The 24959-nt window shown below is 39.5% G+C and overlaps 1 protein-coding gene across 1 annotated transcript in view; it reads right to left on the minus strand.

Annotated features, from left to right (window-relative positions):
• Positions 1–479: 479 nt before the first annotated feature.
• ppef2a (protein phosphatase with EF-hand domain 2a) overlaps positions 480–24959 on the minus strand; it is a 33101-nt gene continuing 8621 nt past the window's right edge. Inside the window, exons 5-16 of the mRNA XM_060827380.1 lie at positions 24649–24763; positions 19429–19475; positions 19159–19325; positions 15420–15456; positions 15164–15313; positions 11797–12177; positions 10751–10936; positions 8144–8286; positions 5174–5280; positions 4168–4331; positions 2478–2565; positions 480–661 (exon numbers count right to left, since the gene is read on the minus strand). Of these exons, the coding sequence (XP_060683363.1) occupies positions 480–661; positions 2478–2565; positions 4168–4331; positions 5174–5280; positions 8144–8286; positions 10751–10936; positions 11797–12177; positions 15164–15313; positions 15420–15456; positions 19159–19325; positions 19429–19475; positions 24649–24763 (1767 nt within the window). The remainder of the gene's footprint in view (positions 662–2477; positions 2566–4167; positions 4332–5173; positions 5281–8143; positions 8287–10750; positions 10937–11796; positions 12178–15163; positions 15314–15419; positions 15457–19158; positions 19326–19428; positions 19476–24648; positions 24764–24959) is intronic.

The following is a 24959-nucleotide window of genomic DNA, read 5'->3' on the forward strand; positions in this document are numbered from 1 at the left end:
TCAAAAAGGCAGATGTGATTTGGTCATGTGACATTGTCCGTTGTTTTGTCATTTAAGACAAGTTAGTGTTTATCTATCAAAATCCATTGACCATTTGAGTAAGATGGTAATCACTGCCACCAGCTTAGCAATGATGAGCATGATACATCTCCATTACTATTGGTTCAAGTTCAGCAGGCAGCATGTCTACTGCTCTGTGTTTCACTGTCCACGCAATTTCTACTTGAGAAGTTGCACCAAGATGACTGGTTTTGTTTTTTCCTGTAATTACTGCTGGAAGTTTCCAGAGCTGTAGCCAACTTGCAAATCACCTGCAGTGGCCATTTTAACCCAGAAATAACCATTCCAAAATAAACAAAGCATGTTTTCTTTTCGAACAATCATGTTTTATGTCATATCAACTTGACATCTTCCTTTTTAATTCCTTGCTTAATTCACCAAACCCAAGGGGAAATTAGCAGCAAACTAGCTTCTCCAGCTTAGTAACTTGAGCTGTCAACCAGACGGAAAGCCTCAAGGAACTCGTTAATGTCTATACTTCCATCCTTGTTGAAGTCCATACTGCGAGCCAGGTCACCAATGGCTTTATCACTAACATCAATGTTAAGGTGAGAACTGAGGAGTTTACAAGTTTTTTGCAATTCCTCGAACGTTATCAGACCTGCCATAGACATGAAAATGGACAGTTTACTTTGCTTCCGGGATAGAAAGCAACAAGTACAATTTCTAAATGATTACTGTAAAAAAGCATTTTGTCTTGTACTTGTCTGAGCAGTCCATGAGAAATGTGAAAAGAAAGATAAAAATATATACTTCTAATAGATAAATAAAATATGCTGTATGAGAAGAGGATGTTAATTGGTTTACAAGTCAATTGGTGTTACGATGGAGAATGCATCAGCTAATGATGAGTGATAGTTAACTGCCAAGCTTTGTTTATGTTTAAAAGTAGGCAGGTTAGCTTTGCCCTGAGAAATGACCCAGCAAATAGCTGTCACCTATTCTGGGTTTGGTTGCCAGGTTGTTCAGTTTCACATACTGATCATTTGTCCAGCAATAAATTATTTTAATTATTTAATTTCCAGTTTTTCTGAAGTGACATTCAGTCCACTTGGAAGGACAAGGACAGCAGATGCATGGGAACACCACTACCTGCAAGAAGTTCTTCAAGTCACACATCATCTTGACTTGAAAATACATCACAATCTTAACTGTGTCAAAATCCTGGAATCCCCTTGCAGCCCTGAGTACTTGCGCCAGATGATGATCAGCAGTTCCAGAAAGAGACTCACCTTGTCAAGGACAATTCAGTGTGAGCTGTAAATGGCCTTGCTAGCAATATCCACAATAAACATTGTGCAAATTTGAAAAAAATTCTCTCATGGCACATGTGTGCTGGCTGAGGCAACATTTATTACCTGTCTCTCGTTACCTTTGCGAAGGTATGATGAGATGCCTTTTTGAACTGCTACAGTCCGTGCTCCAGGTAAATCCAGAATGCCATTAGGGAGGGAATTCCAGGATTTTGAATGGGGAACAGTGAGGGAATGGTGATATATTTCCAAGTCAGGATGGTGACTAACTTGGAGAGGAACTTGGAGATGGTTATGTTCTTATGTATTTGCTGCCCTTGTCAATGGAAGCTGCTGTCTAAGGAACCTAAGTGAACTTCTGCTGTGCTGCAGCTGCTACTGAGTGTTGTTGGAGGGGTAGTGGATAGTTTGGATCTGGTGCCAGTCAAATGGGCTGCTTTGTCCCAAATTGTGTCAGGCTTCTGGAGTGATGTTGGAACTGCAATCATCTGAGCAAGTGACTTGTTCCTTTTAGATGGTGAATAGGTTTTGGGGAGTCAGCAGGTGAGTTACTGGCTGCAGTATTGATAGCCTCTGGCCCTCTCTTGTAGCCACAATATTTATATGGCTAAACCAGTTCAGTTACTCGTGAATGGTAACCCTCAGGATGTTGATTGTGGGGGATCCAGTGATGGTAACACCATTGAATGTTAAAGGCAGTGTTTAGATTGTCTTACTGATGATGGTCATTGCCCAGCATTACTATGGAATGAATGTTACATGCCACTTGTCAGCCTGAGCCTGGGTATTGTCCAGATCTTGTTGCATTTGAACATGAGCTGCTTCAGTACCTGAGGAATTGTGGCTGATGCTGAACATTGTGCAATCATTGGTGCTTCTGACCTTATGGGAAGGTCAGTTATGAAGCAGCTGAAGGTAGTTGAGCCTAGGACACCACCCTGAGGAACTCTGAGATGTCCTGGAGCTGAGGTGACTGGTCTCCCAACAACTGCAGTGTGTTAAGTATGATTCCAAGCAGTCATGGGGCATTACGGTGAATCAGTGGTTAGCACTGCTGCCCCATGGTGCCAGGGACCTGGGTTCGATTTCAGCCTTGGGCGACTGACTGTGTGGGGTTTGGTGGGGGGTGGAGATTGGAAGGCATATTTATAAATAGGCACTTACCAGAGTTGTCACTGTCAATAATTCTGAAAATGGTTTCCAGGTCAGACCTGCTTCTGTAAAGCATTTCCAGCAAACTAGGTTGGACATACTGCAAAGAGGAAATGCGCATTTTAATTTTTAAACAAAACTTCCAAACGGATTAGTCTCTGTGACAAGATGGACGTGTTTTTTAAACTAGTCACATCTGTCTGGCAGATTGAATTTTGATACAGGTATCAAACTCCTTATGCATGTGAGTAGTTTTCTGTACAGACTCTTAAAATATACTTATTATCAATTAGTCTTTTTGTTCCCCTGTCCTACCCACATCAACAATAACAAAGCCTTCTATACACACACATATTTAAAGTGCTGTTTTCAGGTTAAATAGCAGTGAAATATTCTAGGTAGAATGTAATATGTAATCCACAATAAAGCAGCACATGCACAGATTTTGTAACTGGAATGTTGTGTTGAGCATGGATAGGGTGAATAGCCAAGGTTTTGTTTCCTGGGGTTCAGGAGGCCAAAACTAGAATGCATAGGTCTAAAGTGAGGGGGGAGATTTAAAAAGGACCTGAGAGGTAACATTTTCACACACAGGGTGATATGGGTATGGAATGAGTTGCCAGAGGAAGTGGTGGAGGTAGGTACAATTACAACATTTACAAGGCATCTGGATGGATATATGAACAGGAAGGGTTTAGAGGAATATGGCCAAGGGCTGGCAAATGGGACTAGGTAAGGTTGGGATATCTAATCAGCATGGATGAGTTGGACTGAAGGGTCTGTTTCCATGTACGATTCTAGCTTGTCTAGCTCTGGTCCTGGATCAGTGCAAAATATTGGTGGTGAAACTATAGTAACTGAGTTTTGGCCCTACCACGAACTTGCTGTCATCACCAGTAATTACCTCTCTGGCTTTAGTTTGAGGTCAGTTGTTTGCAACCCTGATGTGCTAATTCACCCTGACCTTCACCACAAACAGAATCTATTTCAATTCCATGACATTGCCCATCTACAGCTAAATTCCTCATCCATGCTGTTGTCATCTCCAGACTTTGCAATTCCGAAGCTTTCCTGGATGTGTTCTATATTCCAGAAATATCAGCTTGTGTAAAACTCTGCTAATCATATCCTAATGCTGATCAGGCCTTACTCATGGCCATTGTGCTTGGTAACTGATATTGGTTCCTGGTCCTCCAGGATTTGTAATTTTAAATTCTCATCTTTGTTTTCAAGCCCCTTGATGGCCTAATCCTTTGAATTCTGTAACCCCTGCATCCCTCTAAAAACTCATACTCCTCCAAGTCTGACCTGCTCTGCATCGCATGCTCCCTTTAATAAATGTGCCTGAAGTCAAAAGTTCCAAGCTCTGGAATTCTGACTCTGCCCATTTCATTCTCCTTTCTTATCAGCATGTTTAAAGTTATCCTTTCTAATATCCTATTATTTAATTCATCTCCTGAATACATTTGAAAGTGTAGCATTGCTCAGCCCGCTTGAGGTCCACACTGGGCTCACTCCAGAACCCTACTGGATCTCCATGTTTTCCTAGTTCGATTCTTATGGCTCAAAGTAATTCATCTTATGCAAAGTGTTTAGAATGCCCAAACAAACAATGTAAAGTCATGCAAGTATGTAAATTTTGTTCTTTTTCTAGATAATCAGTGTTGCATTCTTACAGTGTGTTGCGAAACCCATCTCTTACCTGTGCAATGGGTTTCTCTTTGGCAAGATCATCGAACCATGAGCAAAAATTCAGAAGTCCATTCGGAGCACTGGGCACAAGTTGCGATCGCAAAACACGCCATGGCAGTCCCAAAGCTAAAGTTGCCTCCAAGGCATCTGCCCAGTCATTCAGTGATATTTTACCTATGTATTATTGTAAGACAATAACAATTAGCATCAGTTTACTTTACCAAAAGTAAATATTGATACGTTGAACAGATGTTATTATCTTAAATTTGGGGGATTGAATATGGCAGCTGATGTCTTAAGGGACCTCTCCAATGATCATTTCTATATTCACAGTTTGAAAGTTACATCACACTGTAAAGATTTGCTATAAATTGTGTGTGTGTTAGGATTGAGCCCTCCACTATCACCTGATAAAGGAGCGATGCTCCGAAAGCTAGTGTGCTTCAAACTAAACCTGTTGGACTATAACCTGGTGTTGTGTGATTTTTTAACACAGGGGAAAAAAAAATTGATTAACTATTGCACAGTACAACATTCACTCTGTAGACAGTTTGTATTCTCTCAGCACCACAAGAAAATGCATCTAGCTCTGAGTGGCTTGGTGTTAAATGATTACATTCACGTTTGCTTGAGGTAGACATCATATTTTTGAATGAGCTTGTTTAGTATATTAGACTGAAATAGTTTGAAATCTGGATCAACTTTTAAGAGACAACAACATTCTTGCTTGTCGAATAATTTAAGTTCACTGTGTAAAATATCTGATTTAGAATCAAGTCCTTAAAACTGCAGAAGAGAAAACTGCTCTTGCATCTTTGGCAGATCTTGGTGATGCAATATGATACTTAGTAAATGTTAATGTTCTTCAACAATTTCTAGATTTCTGTTGCATGCTTGGAGTTGGTTACCAAAGAGGAAGGGTTGGACCATCATTCAGCTTTGTCACCAATCTAGTGGGACTTCAAATTGTGTGAAATAAATCACTATCTATTTACAACTGAACTTTGTAACCCTACCTGTTTTATTCTTATCATAATGCTCAAATGCACTGATGAGGTCTGATTTATGAGCAAAAATCTTCTTCCGCAGAGCTCCTAATGCTGATCTCTCGACTCTACTCACTCTGCATAAAGAGAGTTTCTGATTAGAATGTATTTGCACATCAAATAATGTTTTGCTAAGTTAAATACAGTTCTAAGTCGATATAAATTAGAAGTCTGATAAGAATGGTTTAATCTTGTGAATTTATACCAATCAATTGCAATCCGTTGTCATGGATATTGTTGAGCTTATTGAGTGTTGTTGGATCTGCACTTACCTGGGCAAAATGTGGAGAGAATTCCATCTCACTCGGTTTATGTGCTGTAGATAATGGAAAGGTTTGGTACAGCAGGAGGTGAGCTATTGACCAGAATATACTGAGCCACTGGCCTGCTCTTATGGCATGTTGTTTATCTGGCTGATCGTAATGCCATTGAAAATCAAGTGGAGATGGTTAGATTCTCTTTACTTGGAGATGGTCATTACCTTGCATAAATGTTACTTGCCACTTTTCAGTACAAGCCTGAATGTTGTCCAGGTCTTGTTGTAAATGAGCATGGACTGCTTCAGTCTCTGAGGAATTACAAATGAAACTGAACACAAAGCAGTCATCTATGAATGTCTGATCTCATGATAGAGGGAAGGACATTGACAAAGCAATTAAAGATGCATAATTTAGTACATTATGCTGAGGAGCAGTGATGTCCTCAGATTTAGGTGACTGATTTCCAGTTACCACAACCATCTTTCTTTGTGCTAGGTATGACTTCAACCAACAGAGAGCTTTTCACTGACTTCAGTTTTTCCCAGATTCCAAAAGGCCTTAATATTAAGAGCAGTCAAACCCATGTCATTTCTGACATTCACTTCTTTTGTCTATTTTGGGACCAAGTCTGTAATGAGATCTGGTGACAAATATTCCTGTTGGAACTCAATTGAAGCATTGGTGAATTGGTTATTTGCTGAGTAAACACTGCTGGATAGCACTGTTAATGATACTTTCCATCACTTTGACTGGTAAACTAAATTGGCCGGGTGGGGGGGGTTTGTGGAGGTGGTGGGGAGAGAAGCGGGCATAATTAGCCTGATTGCATTTTCCAGCTTTTTGTGAACAGGGTATACCTGGGTAATTTTCCATGTTGTTGAGCAGATGCAACATCGTAACTGTACGAGAACAACTTGGTTAGGGGTATGCTCCCTTCAGTAATACACGTCTTCAATACTATAACCCGGACGTCATCAGGGCCTATAACCTTTGCTGAATCCAGTGCCTTCAGTTGTTTTTGATGTCACGTGGAGTATACTGAATTGGTTGGAGAAGGGTTAGTCTTTGTGGAGGTGAGGATGTCACGAAGAGGCAGAAATGCATCATTCATTCAATACTTTTGTTTTGCCAAAGGTGGTTGAAAATGTTTCGGCCATACTTTTGCACTCAGGTTAACAGGCTCAGCCATCTTTGATCGTGCAAAAGTTTCTGGAGCCATCTCTTCTTCCAGTTAGCCGTTTGAGTGTTAACAGTATTCATTAATTATTTGAAGGAAAGCTATCTAAGAACATCCTATTTTAAAAATAAAACATTTGAGTGTTTAGTTTAAGGCTGAGAAATTGAATGTGTGTGTTGATTAGTGTGCATGAAAGAGCAGCAATAGAAAGGTGTTCTTCTGCACATATGTTCAATCTCTTATGTTCTTTCAAATTCAGGATGCATGCAATATTGAGAAAGATGCTGGTTAGATTTTCAAATCCTATTTGCCTATTTCTCACCTCAAAAATGGGTGGCTGGCAATTGAGAGTGATGTAGGGTAACCTCATTGGTGTTGAAGGTCTTCCTGATTTCAATACTTGGGTGATTCTGTAAATAGAAGAGTAACCCACTCCCTTGAAACTGATCAAAGGCTGCTTAAGGATGTAAATTTGTTTTCTAGTTATTCTTTCATGGGATGGGGTGGTGCTGCCACTCCCACTCCCCTTGAGCTGAGTGTCACGCCACACCATTACAGAGGGCTGTTGAGAATCAATCACATTGCTTTGGGTATGGAGTAATATAGCAGCCAGACCAGATAAAGATGGTTTATGTCTTTCCCTGAAGGATATGAGTGAACTACAAACGTTTTTACAACAAGCAAAGGTTGCTTTCCAGTTTTGATTGTTGAGACAGCTTTCAATTCCAGATTCAATCAATCAATTGATTATATCAATCAAATTCCAAGTCCATCAGCTCCCTTGGTGAGATCCAAATTCATAGCTCCAGGTCATTGGCCACAGCTTCTGAATTACTGCTCCTCTGATGTCACTATACCATTGTTTCCCTTTCTTGGTTGGTTCCCACATTGTGTGGATGATCCTCGTATCAATTTTTAGGTAGTTTCAGGTAGTGAGTGGACAAATGCTGAAGGCCTGTATCACAGAACTAGAAACTTCTCTTGCCAAGCTGTTCCAATAAAGTTACTGCACTCACACCTATCTGATAAATTTCTCCTGGCCACAAAAAGCAGGACCCAGATAGAGAGTAACATAACCCGCAGTCTTAAATGGAGCTGTCAGTTCCCTTTAGCTTCACTGAAAATAACGAAACTACTTCAAAGTTCACCTCTGTTAGAAGGTAATACCTACTTGCTTCCTGCTTTAAGACAAAGGTTTCAATTGTGAGCATGATATTGAGAGTGTCTTTCTTCATCAAGGAAATAAAAAGGGAGGAAAGAGAAATGTACAATTCTGTTCAGAAATCATTTGCCATTTCTACCTTCTGGCCCACCAAACAAATGTTTACTTTCTATTTTAAATTTGTGCATTTTTCTCAGATTATCCTATTACCAGAGTGTGATGAAAATAAATATGATACATCTGGCTACAGAAAAGTGGATGCTGCTAGACATTTTGCAAAGTATTGTTGGATGTACCTCTAACATTTAATATGAGAATGTATTTGCTAGGAGTTTACATACCTTTGCCTCAGGGTTAGTTTCCGAGTACTTTGGCTAACTTGATACTGTACAAAATGAGGAACAAGGTCAGGGCCAAGTTTCACATAAGCTCCTTTGTTACTCCCAATTTCATAATAATTAGAAGCAGAAAATATGGTCAGGACCTATTAGTAAGAAAAATAATTACAATGTAATGAAGGATATTCATGTGCAATCCTGCCATAGAGACAAATTTTGGACAATTCGAGCACCACTTCAACAATGAAGAAAGTTGACTGAGCCATTTCTTTCTAGGGAGGGAGAAAGTAAACACAATTATATGCATCAACAGTAAGGAAATGCTAGAATCCATTATTAAGGATGTGGGAACAGTGCTCTTAACGAATCATATGATGAAGCAATGGATTTATGAAAGGAAAATTATATTTGGAAAATCTGCTAGAGCTCTTTGTTGTAGCTGGGAAGGTACATTGGGTCAGTCTCTGGATCAAGTGTATTCAGATTTTGGAAAAAAGAATTGCAAAGGTACTACAAAAGAAATTATTAAATACACTCAGGGCTTATGAATGAGAGTCACATATTAACACTGAAAACTGGTTACAGTTGAAACCAAAGTAGGAACAAATGGGTACTTTCAGGTTGGTGGCCCAGAATTAGTGGGCTATTGCAAAGAATCTATGCTCAGTACTCAGTTATTTACAATCTCTAGCAATGACTTTGATGAGGAAACCGAATATAATGTATCCAAGATTGTTGATGCAATAAAGTGAGATAAAAAAAATTAAGATATGAAGATGCAAAGAGTCTGGAAAGAGGCATAGACCAAATAAGTGAATGAAAAACACTGCAGCAGATGGAATAAAATGTGGGGAAGTGTGAAGTGAGTCACTTTGGAATGAAAAATAGAAATGCTGAATATTCCTTGAAGTGATAAGAAACAGGGAGGGTTGGTATTCAGGGGAACCTGTGTTCTTGGATATGAATTATAGGAAGTTAACACATAGGTACAGCAAAGCAATTGGGATGACAAGTAATATTATTACAAAGTGGTTGGAGACAGGCGTGAAAAAGTGCTGCTGCAATTGTATATTACCGTGTTGAGACCACACCTTGAATATTCTGTACATTTTTGGGTTCCTCACCTAAGGAAGGACATACTCGCCTTTGGGGGTAGTGTAATGATGGTTCACTCGACTGATTTCTGTAATTCAGGGATTCTCCTACAAGGAGAGATTGGACTGAGTTGGCCTAAATTCCCTGACATTTATAATATGGTAATAAGGTGAGCTCATCGAAACATCTAAAATTCTTAAGAGGCTTCACAGGGTTGTTGGAGCAAGATGTTCCTCTTGGCTGGTGACTTTAGAACTATGAGTCACACTCAGAATATTTAGGTATCTGATAAGTAGTAATGTCTGAAAGGGTTGTGGATCATTAGATTTCTGTAGTGCAGAAAGGTGTCTGGTTGAGTGTGTTCAGGATAGAGATCAACAGATTTTTAAGGAGCCAAGAGACAAGATGATAGTGTAGGGAGATGTGGTTGAAATAGAAGATGAGACATAATTATATTGAATGTCAGGCCAGGCTTGAAGAATCAAATCGCGTAATCAACTCCTATTCAATGTATGTATTCTGGGGTGGTGTTTGTTGGCATAATTAATCGACCAGCCACCAGCCATCTATTTTCACTAAGTACAAAGAACAAAGAAAATTTATAGCCCAGGAACAGGCCCTTCAGCCCCCCAAGCCTGTGCTGATCAAGTATTTTTTTTCCATTCCTTCAATGCAAGTTAATGTTTGTTGTGATATTTGGGATTGGGGGAAATAATTTCTCTTGCACTGGTAATTACAGCTGCGTAGGTAACTGGTTTTATGTTGTGAGTGTGTGCTCAATTATAATGTGAGTGCTAAAATCAAATATTTGTTTATTCATTGTATCCATCAATACAATAGTGAAAAAAGTAATCTGTGGATCTTAACTCAACTGGAGCAGTTGAGAGATGTGAAGAATGCTATATAAATGTAAGTGTTTCTTCTTCCTATAACAGCTGATCTGATTAAATATGAACCTTCATTCTCTTTGTTGTGTTGCACTATTCAGTTACATACAATGGGTCAATTTCCTCAAATTCAGAATAAAATAGTCCTCTGTAGTCTGAAGTTGTGTGATCTGGTTTATTCTCCTCAATATCCCAGTGTTTGGGAATTATCCTTACTGTCAGAAAGCCAAAGAATTGCAGATGCTGGAAACCAGAAACAAAATAAAAAAAATGCTGGATTACCTCAGCAGGTCTGGCAGCATCTGTGGAGAGACAGCACAGTTAACTTCAGTTCTTAAGAAGTGTCTCTGGTCCCAAAATGTTAACTCTGCTTTTTCTCCATAGATGCTGCCAAACCTGCTGAGTTTTTCCAGCAGTTTCTGATTTTGATCCTTACTGTTAGATTTGTTCATAACCTGTAGAAACGGTCGTGACTTAGTTCTGGGGCAGTTAGTTATACTGGATCTGTGACTAAGACATTGTATTAACGTGAAGCAGGTAAAACGACTACTGCCAGATAAAATGTAAGTACAGAATGTCTTTGTTGTACTGATTCTATTTCACAGGCTTCATTGAGATTTATCTTTACCTTTTCATTGTGACAGAACTCGTAGCCCTCCTGTTTACACTGATGGGACCTGATCAAGAGCTGTAATTTGTGTTTCTGTAGAATCTTTTCAGTCACATCAGGTCCAAAGTAGCATCCACCTCCTCTGACTTTATTTGGGATACAACCTTCCTGATGCATTGGGTCACTCCATAAGATGTCCACAATCTCAACAGAAAAAAATACATTTTTTAGTCCCACATTCTTAAACCATTTGACTTATTGATGTCCCTTTCATTGGACTAATATTCTGGAATTCCCTGACATTATTATAAGAACAGAAAGATGGTTCTAATTTAAAGAGATGGTTGTAATTCAAAGAGAAGCCCACCCTTTGTAGAGCATCAATAATGGAACAATTACTGTTAGCAATGCCCAAGTCCCATTAACAATATTTTTTAAAAAATGAAAACATTAGGAGAAGAACCATAGAACTGGAGAAGCCATTTGGCCCATCAAATTCTTTGAGCCTATCCTAGAGGCCACTTATGACCCAGGGGTGATTCAGCAATCCTGTTTCGAGTAGGGTGGTATCGAATAGAAAATTCTGCACATGCACTGATGCTTTATCACTTTCTGAATGTCATTTAAACCAGTCAGCGCTCAGCAATGAGGAAATACCGCAGAGATGGGATGTAATAGGTATGAAAATTGAATGTAAACCAAAAGACCTGCGGATCCTGTAAATCTGTAATAAAAATACATTGCTGGAAAAGCTCAGCAGGTCAGGCAGTATCTGTGAAGAGTTTGATGGATTTTCAGGGCTCTGTCTTCAAAAAGACACAAGCAGATTTAGAAGAACACTGAAGTCCATCACATTCAGTTGCACTATGTTGCCAGTTAAAACAATTTATAAATTAGCCTCGTGTATGAGACTTGGTTACCTATTTTGGCAAGGTCTTCCATATACTATATGTAAAGAAATGTCTCATTTGCTTCTGATGTACAGGGAATCATAGTGTCGTACAAATCAGTCTTTTTTATTTGATACCTTATAAATCAAAATATAAAATTTTATGCCAACACACCTGTTTCCATTCATGCTTATCGAAGTCAAGGATTTCTTGAGTATCTGAATCTAACGTGGGCTGTGACGTTTTAGATTCTTCATACGTGTTACTGAATCCCACTTTTCTACGACATTTGTCTAGTTCCTCCTCAACTGAACACCTTACACTTCGAGAGAGTTCCTTTTCCTTTACACATGTTGTGCCAGAACTCTGTCCCCTCTGATTCTTGTACGTATGAGAATGAAGGTTAAAGATGCCGGATAACAAATTCTTCCTTGGAGTTTGATCAGATTTGTTCATACATTGCTCATTACCCCCATTGAAGTATTGTTTCTGATCTGACACTTGCTTGCTCCATTCATTCCTTTTCCTTTTGTGTGGCCTCAAGGCTGAAACATACTGTCATAAACAGATGAGTTTTCTTTCAGAACGAAACACCTTTGTGGTATATTTGCATTCTATTTATTGATTTGAAGGTCTTACATCTGACACACCCATTGCATTTGCAGCTGTTTAATGATATTGACAAAGCAGCTACAAATCACATTTAAACAGATAGGAAAGTAAGCATGAACATAGAATGTCTTAAATATGGATAACCAGTTTCCTTAGATATAGCAATTAACCTCAACATCTTCAACACAAGCTGTTTTTGATAAATCTGTACAGGTAATCAACTTAATTACAGAGTTCAGATTTTGTGCTTTTAAAGTGATAGATGAGTTTAACCATAACTGTATGAAAAATTAATGCATGTTAACTGGTCTATTATATTTCTACATTGCAAATAGTGACACATTTTCCAAATGTGTGTATTTGGCTGCAATGTGCTCTGGAGTACCCTTCATGACATTGTGAAACGTGCAAGGTAAAAGCAAGATTTTCTTTTCTTTTTGTATAATATATTGTGATGAAATCCTCTATTTGCATCAGTTGCTTGTCTTGAACAAGCCAATGATCTGTGGTAACACTTAAGGAACAGATAGTAGCATCAGTTATTAGGTGACAACATTAAGTTCTACCCCACAATAGCAGAGGGGCTTATAGCAATGAAGACTGGAGCGGTTGGTAGCTCTGTGTTGTCAGATGTCAGGAAGAAGTTCGAAGATTAGCAGGCAGTTAAATCTTGGGGTCAGTGCTCAGAAACCATCCTCAGGTGAGAAAATAGGAAAGTTGCTTGCACTGTGCTGAGGGATGCTGTAAGGGGCTCAGAAAAAGCCTGAGAGTATTAATACTTCACTACAACGGAGAGTGGAGTTTGAAAACTTCACCAGCAGCATTTTCTTGACATAAGTGAAAATGATTAATACTCAGAAAAACCCAGGCATTTTACTGGTGACACTTGCTGTTTGTGAAAAGATAGAGCTCTGCCTGTGAAGGAGAACATTTTCTGCAGGCCAGGGGAGCAGTGACCCAGAAAGGGAAAGTGACTGATCATAACAGGAGCAGTTATTGATGCAGGCTGTTTTGAAGTGGCTCTTGCGAGGAAGTTTCAAGATTGGCAAATGTAAAGAATTGTGTTTGTCTGTGAGGTTTAATGAGACTTAGTGATTCTCCATGACATTAACATTTGGGAGACATTTGCTGAAAAATTAATGGGGGGCACTCTTGATAGCTTTTGCCATTTGTGCATTGTGGGGTGTCTTATCACAGTCTGTTACCATCCTAGTCACGTTAAATCACGGTATTAGAAGTAAATTGTGCATATACTGTCTTATTGTTCTAACTGTCTTTTACTGTTTGTTCAAAATTGTGGAAACGTGCTTTTAATTTCTGAATTAGTCTCCCAGATTTCACACTTTTTCTACTTTAGACATAAAAACTAATGGTTCCCAGCCAGCTTTCAATGAATTCAATGGTCCTGTTTTGGTTCACAACATATTTTGGGGATCTTGTGGGGGAAAATCCATGAACAAATATGAGTGCCGGGATCAATTTAGGTCAAGGATGGTTAACATTTTCACTGTGAATTTTACTGGCAATGTTCAAAAGTAAAACAAATTTGTCAGTTGTTAAAACTTTTCTGGAAAGGGAAGATTTATCTAAGTGATTTGCACGAATTAACAACAATGAAGTTACGAGTTAAAAGCATGGATTAAGAAAACAAAGGTAGTTGAGGTAAGAGCACAACACTTAGGATTGGAAGAGCAGTCTAACTCAAGCAGATCACATCTTGCATTGGTTAAAGGTCAGCTGCAGATGAAGTAGCAAGAAATAGAAAAGGAGAAAAGTAAAGAGAAAACATAAATTTTAAAAAGGCAAATGGTTGAACTTAAACTTCAGAGAAAGAAGTGTAAAGCAGTGAGAGAATAGGGACCATAGCATGATGGAAATTTCCAATAAGAATGGAAAATATACAGTTTAATCTGAAACTGGGCTCTTCAGGCTCAACCAGGGTAATAATGAAAATATCAGGAGGAACTTTGGCTGTAATAGGTTAGGAAAATACATTTGAAGATTCAAGGATAGATAGGCAATGGCTAGTATTTAAAGAATCAATGCTTGATTTTCAAACAAGCATAGAATCTTCTAAGGCAAAAAACCGAACGTGGAAAGTGAGCAATCCATGGCTAACAGGGGAACTCTAAGATATGGTTAGATCAAAGGATGAAGGTTGTATGAAGGAGGACAAAGGAGCAGTGCTCCAAAAGCTTGAGATTTCCAATAAACCTGTTAGACTGTAACCTGACATTATGACGATATTATGGACTTGTGGGCAGAAAATCTCACGATCTTGAAGGAATGAGTTCCACATTCAAATCCTCCTCATAGTCTCTGTGATGATGCCTATCATTATCAATTTAACTCCTAACCAGTTACTAACATGCAGTAAGTACTTCATCATCAAAGAAAGGCACTTCGTTATTTAGGCTAGTTAGTGGTATTCCTGTACCACAGTACACCAGACAAGCCCAGTGGGATCCATAGACTTAATGAACTTGGATCAAACCTTCCATATAGTGAGTTTGCACAAGGAGTGGAAATATTTGCTCTTTAATCCCTGTTCCAGTTATATTTAAGAAAACTATAAGGGTAGTCATCATGTATAAAGGAATATTTTGACCCTTCACTTTGTCTTTGAAAAGATAAGCCAGACCTTTTTTATTGGATGAATGGATTTGTTTGATCCAGCCCATGTTACTTTAGACCTTGATGCATTTTCATACTCATCCAATCAATATTGAAGAGTGATTTTTGAAAATTATAAAGAAATAGATAAATTAGCGTTGCTAAGAGTCTTCTGCATGTTCCACTCTGCTTAAATAAAAATTGGAGCAATCAAGAGAAAATATATCCAGGGTGCCTTTGCAAAATAAAAGTAATTAGAATAGTTTGTTTCATAATTCAGACATATATTTTGTTATCTTAAGAGGTCAACTTATACCTTGTGTCTGTCAATCTTGCTCAGGAAATCCAAATCTGTTGCTTCTGAAATACCTCCATGTAAAATCAATACTTTTTCGTCTATAATTGTAGCTAGTGGCAACCAACTGAAAACACTCTGTATTAATTTCAGTATTCTACTGCCATGCACCTAGGACAAGTATAAAAATTCATTAGTGTATGGAAAATATTCAAACATTCCAACATTACGTCGTCAAGAACTTGTAGAATAAAGAAGTGGTCATTCGAATGTTTACCTGATATTTCTGCATTACTTCCTTTGTGAACCCATATCTGAAATGGTAAAATTTAACTTAATATTGGAAAAATTATATTATGGGAATGTTGAATGGTTTATTGTAATATATGCTATTTTACTGCATATTTTTGTATTACAGGTAGACGATACTTTATCTGAAATGCTCAGGACCAGCTGTTTTCCGGAATTCGGAATTTTCCGGTTTTCAGTTTTCAGAATAAGTGACAGTTTAATGTGAAAGTTTTAGAAGTCTTACTGGAGGAGCAGACCTCTAAGTAAGAACAAGACAGTCACTGCTTGGCCACGCCCCCTCACATCACAGCTAAGTGACATGCATCGAGTGGGTGGCGACTTGGGTCAACTGTTTGCTCGCCAAACAACCTTGTTAATGAGAAAAAACTCCACAAAAAAAAACCTTAGGATTTCGGAGCTTTTTGGTTTTTAGATGTTCGGATTAAGGATCTTCTACCTGTACTTAATATCTGGTCATCTAAAATGTCTAATAATAAGTTATAAAGTAAATAGTGCAATATCTCATATCCAAGCCCTAGTTAGATCACATTTCAATTGTGCAGTTCTGCACACCAATCTTTGGAAAGGGTAACTGGCCTGAGTTGGAGAACAGTTTTGATTTACCAGAGTATTATGAGGGTTCACAGATTAAATTATGAGAAATGATTCCATAAGCTAAATTCATATTATCTGGATCCTAGAAGGTTAAGGATAGATTTTAAAGTTTTATTCTAGCAATTGATGGAGTCATAGAGTTGATCAGCATGGAAACCCTTTTGTCCAACTCACCCAATATCCTAAATTACTGTAGTTCCATTTACCAGCATTTAGCCCATTTTTGACTAGAAAGTACACAAATTCCCTCCTGGGAAACAATGGCCCATTGTCTGTGAGCAACACTTCCAAGAGTCCTTGTATCGCAAAAGATGTGTACAGTTTATCTATTGTTGTCTTCATGTTGATGAATGAACTCTATGTCCATTTTAAATGACTAAGAATGTTGAGCCCATGAAAGGATCTGCATAGTCGATATGTAACTTATAAGGTAGATAACAAGAAATTCTTTTTGCTGATGGCTAGACTAGGGCAAAGGGGCCTGGACTTATAAGGGCTGTATTTATGGAACTCAGAGCAGCAATAATTGCTTTAAGGCAGGATTTACATTTGGAAAAGAATGAACTAACTAGGGATAGCCAACATGAGTTTATGTCTTGGATCACATATTTGATTGAGTTTTTTGGGCAAGCGGCGAAGATGATTGATGAGGATAGAGCAGTAGATGTTGTCTGCATGAGCTTTATTAAAGCCTTTGACAAGGCCCGTCATGGGAGGCTGGTCTGGAAGATTAAGTCACATAGGATCTATGGTAAGTTGGATACAAATTTGGTTTGGTCATAGAAGGCAGAGAATAGCTGAGGAGGAATGTTTTTCTGACAGGAGTTCTGTGACCAGTGGTGTACCACAAGGATTAATGCTGAGATTTCTGTTGTTTGTAATATATGAATGATTTGAATGAAAATGTAAGTGCAAGAAAGTGAGGACTGCAGATGCTGGAGATTAGAGTCAAAAGGTATGGTGCTGAAAACGCACAGCCAGTTTCCAAGGAACAGGAGAGTCGATGTTTCGAGCATAAGCTCTTCATTCTGAAGAGCTGTGTTTTTCCAGCACCACACTTTTTGAAAATGCAAGTGCTCTGATAAGTGATTTGGTAAGTTTGCAGACAACACAAATACTGGTGGTATTGTGGACAATGAGGAAGCTTTTCAATGCTTACAGCATGATACAGATCAGTTGGAAAGTTGGGAGGAGAAATGGAAAATTGAATTTAATCTGACAAGTGAGGAGTATGCATTTTGGGAGGTCAAATGCATGGGGAAAGTTTACAGTAAATGGCAGGACTCCTAGGTGCATCAATATACAGAGAGATTTAGGGATACAAATCCATACTTCCCTGAAAGTGGCAAAACAAGTGGATAAGGTGATAAAGAAGGCATGTTTGCCTTCATCGGTCAGGGCATTGAGCATAAAAGTTGGCAGGTCATGTTGCAGCTGTATAAAAGCTTAGTTAGGCCACTTTTGGAGTAGTATGCACAGTTCTGATACCAACACTATAGGAAGGATGTGGAGGCCTTAGGAAGGGTACAATAAAGGTTTCCCAGGATGATGCCCCAATCAGCGTGTATTAGTTATAAGGAGAGGTTGTATCAAACTTGGATGGTTTTCATTTGAGCATTGGAGGCTGAGGGGGCAACCTGATAAAAGTATCTCAAATTATGAGAGGCATGGATATGGTGGACAGTTGGAATCTTTTTCTTAAGATACCGATGTGAAATACTAGGGGGCATAGGTTTAAGGTGAGGGTGAAATTGTTTTAAAGGTAGTTTTTTTTACATAGGAGTGATAGATTCCTGAAACGTGCTGCTGAGGAAGTTGATAGAAGTCGAAGGATAGCAATGTTTAAGAGGCACTCAGATGGAGACATGAACAGGTAGGGAATAGAGGGATACAGAACGTGATCAGGCAGATGGGATTAGTTTAGAATAGCATCATGGTCAGCATAGACATGTTCCTGTGCTCTACTGTTCTATGATCTATGATTCACTTCTATCTCAATCCAAATCAATTGGTCAGTGGGAGTGGTGGCCACTGCTGGTGTGTATGTGTGTGAGCATGTGTGTGTGTGTTTGTGTCTGTATGAGGGACCAGCCTCTAGTGTCTGAATGAGAGAATGACAGCAACAAGTTTCTCATGGGCCCGTGGAACCTGCGATTTGAGAGTGGTGTCCTTGCTCAGCATCAGCCCAAGTAACTAATGCAGCTGAGCGTCCTGCATGGACCTCCGCCACCAAAGGCCGGTATACAGTCAGGGTTCTTTACCTGCCCATTCGTTGACGACAGAAGTGCCTCAATAAGCCCAAGGACAGCATCCCTCGCTCCATGTAGCGTTGCAAACCGGGTGGGCAGTGGGAAGACCACCCAGTGGAATTTATATGCCCCACCACATACCAGCCCCACCTCAAAGCTGCAGACAGGAGAACGTAAAATCCAGCTGTTTAAAATTTGAACCAGACCATTCAAGAGGATGTTAATACCTTAGCAATGGGTGGTCGAAGTTTTGAACTCACTCCCACAAAAGAGGTTAGTAATTGATGTTTAATAATAAAAATTAGATCAACAAATATGAACCCAAGATGGTTGAATAGAGTTAGGTCTTAAATCAGCTGTGATCTAATTGATCAGATCAGACTTGGAATACTAATTAATGCGCTCCTTCTTAATCCCAATTGGTCATGCCTATTTCAGCTGTTGTATCTCTGAAGATGTGTTCCAACTTCTGTTAGAAATTCATTTAGAAGATCTACATTGTCTGTAGAGATGCTGACAGTCATCTCGATTTTAAGGTATGGACTTCTTGCTGTGCAGAATTTCAACAGTAGCTAGTTACTTTGCTATGTCTTGCCCATTATTACTGATAATATACTCATTACTATTCATACTTATACTTTGATAATCTGTGTTGACAAGTTATACAATGACAAAACCCGTTAAAGCTGAGTTCCCATTAAGGTCTAATATAATTTTTTACATGCATATTTCTAGAAATAGTCATTAGGCAAAAATTCTGACTAATGTCCACCTAATTCTTGTCTAGGCAATTATCACTCCACATACACATTGAAACATTGGAGAGAATCAAAATGATGGTAAATGAATTATGTTATGTACTTTAAGTTGATGACATGATCTTCATGGTTTCCTCTGTTTAGATAGATTGTTTTTGGATAAGCAAGTTGAAATGCAAACAGAATTAGCAGAATCTCAATGGAATGTTTCCCTCTGTCAACGTAGTCTCCGTTAAAGACATACACCTTTTCTGGGGATGGCAGCCCGTTCTGGTTAGGAAACAGAAATAAATCTACATTGTAACAGAAATGTCTATTGTTTCAGCACCATATAACAATTCTGGCAATTGGCTTTCAAAAATATGCGGCATACCTTATAGAATATTAAAAATAAGTCATCCAAATTTCCATGTAAATCACCTATGAATTCCATAGAGAAAATATAAATTATTGATACAATTTTTCAACAGAAATATGTATACTCAAAGATTATATAGTAAGAAAGACAAGCTGGAATAACTGAAAATCTAAAATAATGATAGGAACTGCTGCTAATACTGTTATGCTCCCAGCTGATGTTACTATTGGACAAGACTGATCCCAATTGAATTCTGGGACATTTTTTAGTGTTGTCTTTAAAGAGTGGGTGGTCATTGAAACATAAGCATGCAACATTACAGATTTGCTTTTCACAATAAAACAGATACTTATTAAGCAAAAATAATGAAGGCAAGATGAAATAAACCAAACGATTTTCTTACCAAACAAGCCTAAAGATTTTGGAACATGGTGGCTCAATGGTTAGCACTGCTGCCTCAGAGCACCGAGGACCTGCGTTCGATTCCAGCCTCGGGCGATGGAGTTTATTTGATTAAATTACCTACAGTATGGAAACAGGCTGTTTGGCCCAACAAGTCCACAAGACTTTCCAAAGAGCAACCCACCCAGACACACTCTCCCAACCCATGTTTACCCCTGACTAATGCACCTAACACTATGGGCAATTTAGCATGGCCAATTCACCTGGCCTGCACATCTTTGGACTGTGGGAGGAAACTGGTGCACCTGGAGGAAATCCATGCAGACCGAGGAGGGAATCAAACCTGGGTTCCTGGTGCTGTGAGACAGCAGTGTTAACCACTCAGACACCCTGCCACTCGCGGAGCGGGTAGTAGAGGCTGATACAATTTAGATAAATGCAAGGTGCTGCACTTTGGAAAGGCAAATCAAGGCAGAACCTATACACTCATTGGTAAGTTCCTGGGGCGTGTTGCTGGACTGCAGGTTCATAGTTCCTTGACAGTAGAGTCGCAGGTAGATAGGATAGTGCTTTCCTTTATTGGTCAGTGCATTGAGTATAGGAGTTGGGAGGTCAGGTTGCAGCTGTACTGGACATTGATTAGACCACTTTCAGAAAACTGTGTGCAATTGTAGTCTCTCTCTTATTGGAAGGATGTTGTGAAACTTGAAGGGATTCAGAAAAGATTTATAAGGATATTGCCAGTGTTGGAGGATTTGAGCTCTAGGGAGATGCTGAATAGGCTGGGGCTGTTTTCCCTGAAAAGTCGGAGGCTGAGGGTTGACCTTATAGAGGTTTGTAAAATCATGAGGGGCATGGATAGGATAAATAGACCAGATCTTTTCCCTGGGGTCGGGGAGTCCAGAACTACAGGGCATCCATTTAGGGTGAGAGGGGTAAAATTTAAAAGGAACCTTTTACACAGAGGGTGGTGTGTGTATGGAATGAGCTGCCACACGAAGTGGTGGAGGCTGGTACAATTACAACATTTAAAAGACACCTGGATGGGTATATGAATAGGAAGGGTTTAGAGGGTTATGGGCCAAGTGCTGCCAAATGGGACTAAATTAGGTTAGGATATCTGATCGACATGGACACGTTGGACCAAAGGGTCTGTTTCCATGCTGTACATCTCTATGACTGCTTTATTTTCATTCTCCCCTAAGGAGTGGACTATGCAGGTTGTCAATATACAGACCAACCTGAAAATTGTACAGGATGGATGATTATTCAGGAGAGAAAAGTATAGCCTGCATTTGAAAGTCACTCCTTCTACCACCCTCAATGCCCAACCATTACTTATAAAAACTGTCACATGGTCAAATAACTACCAGTACTTTGATTTAGTATTGTCATACACATTGTTGTTAGGTACAGTGAAAGGGTTTGTTTTGCATGTTGTACGGGTAGATTGGACGATACGAAGTGCATAGGGTAATGGAACAGAGCAAAGACTACAAGGTTAAGCTGCAGAGAAGGTGCACAGACAGCAAGATCAACATGAAGTTTAAAATTTGGGAGGTACAATGGAAGAGAGTACAACCAGGGTGGGAAGGGTCTTTATGTTATGTTAGTTGCTTTCCAAAGTCAGCGGGAAAAATAGATGGAGTCAATGGATTGAAGGCTCGTTTGCGAGATAGACTGGGCCATGTTCACAACTCTCTGTAGTTTCTTGCTGTCTTGGGAAGAGAATTGCCAAACCATGTTGTGATGAATCCAGAAGGTATGCTTTGTATGGTGTATCAATAAAAATTGGTAAGAGTTCTTGTGGACGTGCTGAATTTCTTTTGTCTTCTCAGGTAGTAGAGGTGATTGTGTGCTTTCTTGCTTCAAAGGCTTGTAGCAAACTCCATGATTATGTGGGACTACATAACTATCACACACAAAAGATGGTCAATGGGCATGTACGTTGGAACGGAAACTGCCAATTTGGTGTCACCCACTTTATACTTTTGGTAAAAGTTAAATATTCTCATATAATTAGAAGTTCGACCCCTTGCTTACATGTGGGTGAACTAGCCTGTCTATAGAACATAGAACCTTACAGTGCAGTACAGGCCCTTCGGCCCTCAATGTTGTACCCACCTGTGGAACCAATCTGAAGCCTATCTAACCTACACTATTCCATTTTTGTCCATAAGCCTATACAATGACCATTTAAATGCCCTTATAGTTGGTGAGTCTACTACTGTTGCAAGCAGTGCGTTCCATGCCTCTACTACTCTGAGTAAAAAAACTACCTCTGACATCTGTCCTATATCTATCACCATTCAATTTAAAGCTATCTCCCCTCGTGCTTGCCATCACCATCTGAGGAAAAAGGCTCTATTGTCCAGCCTAATCCTCTGATTATGTTATATGTCTCAATTAAGTCATCTCTCAACCTTCCCTCTAATGAAAACATCCTCAAGTCCCTCAGCCTTTCCTTGTAAGACCTTCCCTCCATACCAGGCAATATCCTGGTAAATCTCCTCTGAACCCTTTCCAAAGTTTCCACATCCTTCCTACAATGCAGTGACCAGAATTGTATGCTATACTCCAAGTGCAGCCGCACCAGAGGTTTGTACAGCTGCAGCATGACCTCATGGTTCCGAAACTCAATCCCGACCAATAAAAGCTAACACACCGTATGCCTTCTTAACGACCCTTTCAACCTGGGTGGCATCTTGCAAGGATCTATGTACCTGGATACCGAAATCTCTCTGGGTTCATTACTCAGTACCAAATCTAATTTGGCCTTGCCCCTTGTTGGCCTGTTTACATACTGTGTCAGGAAACCCTCTTGCACACCTTGGACAAAAGCTGACCCACCTAAAGTACTTGAACTACAGTATTCCCAGTCAATATCTGGGAAGTTAAAGTCCCCTATAACAACTACCCTGTCACTCTTGCTCCTATCGAGGATCATCTTTGCTATCCTATTCTATACATCTGTGCAATTATTCAGAGACCTATAGAAAACTCCAAACAGGGTGACCTCTCCTTTCCTGTTTCTAATCTCAGCCCATACTACCTCGGTAGACAAGTCCTCAACGATCCTTTCTGCAACAATAATACTGTTATGCTATTATGTTAAGTCTATGTTATTGGGGGCCATGGTTTATATGAGACCTAGTACACCAAAGGTGTGGTAACAGGCTTTAGTCCCTCACCCGCTGAGGGAGGGCGAGGTCAAGGCAAGGATCAGGATCCTGACACAGAGTCATACAGCATGGAAACAGACCCTTCAGTCCAACCAGTTCACGCCAACCATTTCCCAAACTATACTAGTCCTACCAGCCTGCACTTAGCCCATATCACTCCAAACCTTTCCCATTCAAGTTCTTATCCAAATGTCTTTTAAATGTTTTAACTGTATCTGCATCCACCCCTTCCTCTGGCATTTCATTCCACACACAAACTACTCTCTGTGTAAAAAAAAAGTTGCTCCTGCCCTTTTTAAACCTTTCTCCCATCTTAAAAATATGCCCCCTAGATTTGGACTTCCCCACCCTGGGGAAAAGCTGCTCTATTCAGCTTATCTATGCCCCTCATGATTTTATAAACTGCTAAGGTCACCCCTAAACCTCCTATACTCCGGTGAAAAAAGTCCCAGCCTATCCAATCTCTCCTTATAACTCAAACCCTCCAACATCCTTATTAATCTCTTCTGAACCCTCTCCAATTTAATAATATCCTTCCTATAGCAGGGTGACCAGAAAGGCATGCAGTATTCCAGAAGACGCCTCACCAACATTCTGTACAACTTCAATGTGACATCTCAACTCCTATACTCAAAGCTCTGAGCAATGAAGGTAAGTGTACTAAATGCCTTCTTAACCATCCTGTCAACCTGTGATGCAAATTTCAAAGAATAATGTACCTGATCCCCTAGGACGCTCTGTTATACAACCCTCCTCAGGACCTGACCATTGTTTGGAAAAGTCCTAACCTCCAACTTTTTTATTAGATTAGATTCCCTACAGTGTGGAAACTGGCCCTTTGGCCCAACAAGTCCACACTGACCCTCCGAAGAGTAACCTCCCAGACCCATTTCCCTTTAACTAATGTACCTAATACTTTGAACAATTTAGCATGGCCAATTCACCTGACCGGCACATCCTTGGATTATGGGAGGAAACCCACACAGACATGGGGAGAATGTGCAAACTCCACACAGATAGTCGCTCGAGGCTGGAATTGAACCTTGGTCCCTGCCGCTGCAAGGCAGCAGTGCTAACCACTGTGCTGCCCCTAACTTTCAGAAGTTTCTTTCTGAAAAAAAGAACTACTTATGAATGTGTGTGATAGGTATCTAGCCCCTGCTTTGGACACATATGTACAAAGTACAATCCACTTCCATTTTCCAATGGCCATATTCCCCAACCCCACAAACCAATGGAGGTCTCAGTAATAATAGATGAAGGCCCACGTCCTGTCACTGGATGGACCCGCCCAGCTTTTTCTCTGTCTAATTACAGGGAGGAAAAACATCAGGGATCTGGGAAAGAGCAGGATTAACAGATTCTTCTTTAAAGATCAAACAAACCAGGTTGAGTCAATAGCCTCAGTAGGAGTCGATAGGATGATGCTGTACAATTCTTTAATTTTTCCTGATGTAAAATAACCACATTAAGGTGAAATACAGTCTGCAGTAAAAATTAGTGCATCAACTTTGTCCTGTGATTTGCAATGTTTTATGAAGCCTTAGTCAATGCTTAAGCTTTATAAAGCACTCAACTAAATTATTGTTCTACATATAAAAATCTGATTTATCGATGCCTTTTAGTTGCAATGAAGTGGTAAAATTCTTACCGCATATTGTAATTTCTTTACTGTAGGAGGTAGAAAGGTGGTTTATATTTGGCAAATGCTCCAAATGCTTCCTGGTTTCACTGAGAAGCTCTAACACATAATGAGCATGAAGCTGCTACTGAGAGAAATGCAGTGAGTGTGACAAATTGCAGGCACATGATTGCGAACATATTTGAATATTGAACCACAGCAATAGATTACTTAAAGTTACAGAGGCCTTGCTTAAATTCTTTTTCACTTATTTAAGTATACTCTAAGTGGCTGCTTATTGCTTTTCATATGTATGAAGTTGTATGAAGTATTCTGTCTTC

The sequence above is a fragment of the Hemiscyllium ocellatum genome, chromosome 1 (assembly GCF_020745735.1).
Source record: "Hemiscyllium ocellatum isolate sHemOce1 chromosome 1, sHemOce1.pat.X.cur, whole genome shotgun sequence".
NCBI classification, from domain to species: Eukaryota; Metazoa; Chordata; class Chondrichthyes; order Orectolobiformes; family Hemiscylliidae; genus Hemiscyllium; species Hemiscyllium ocellatum.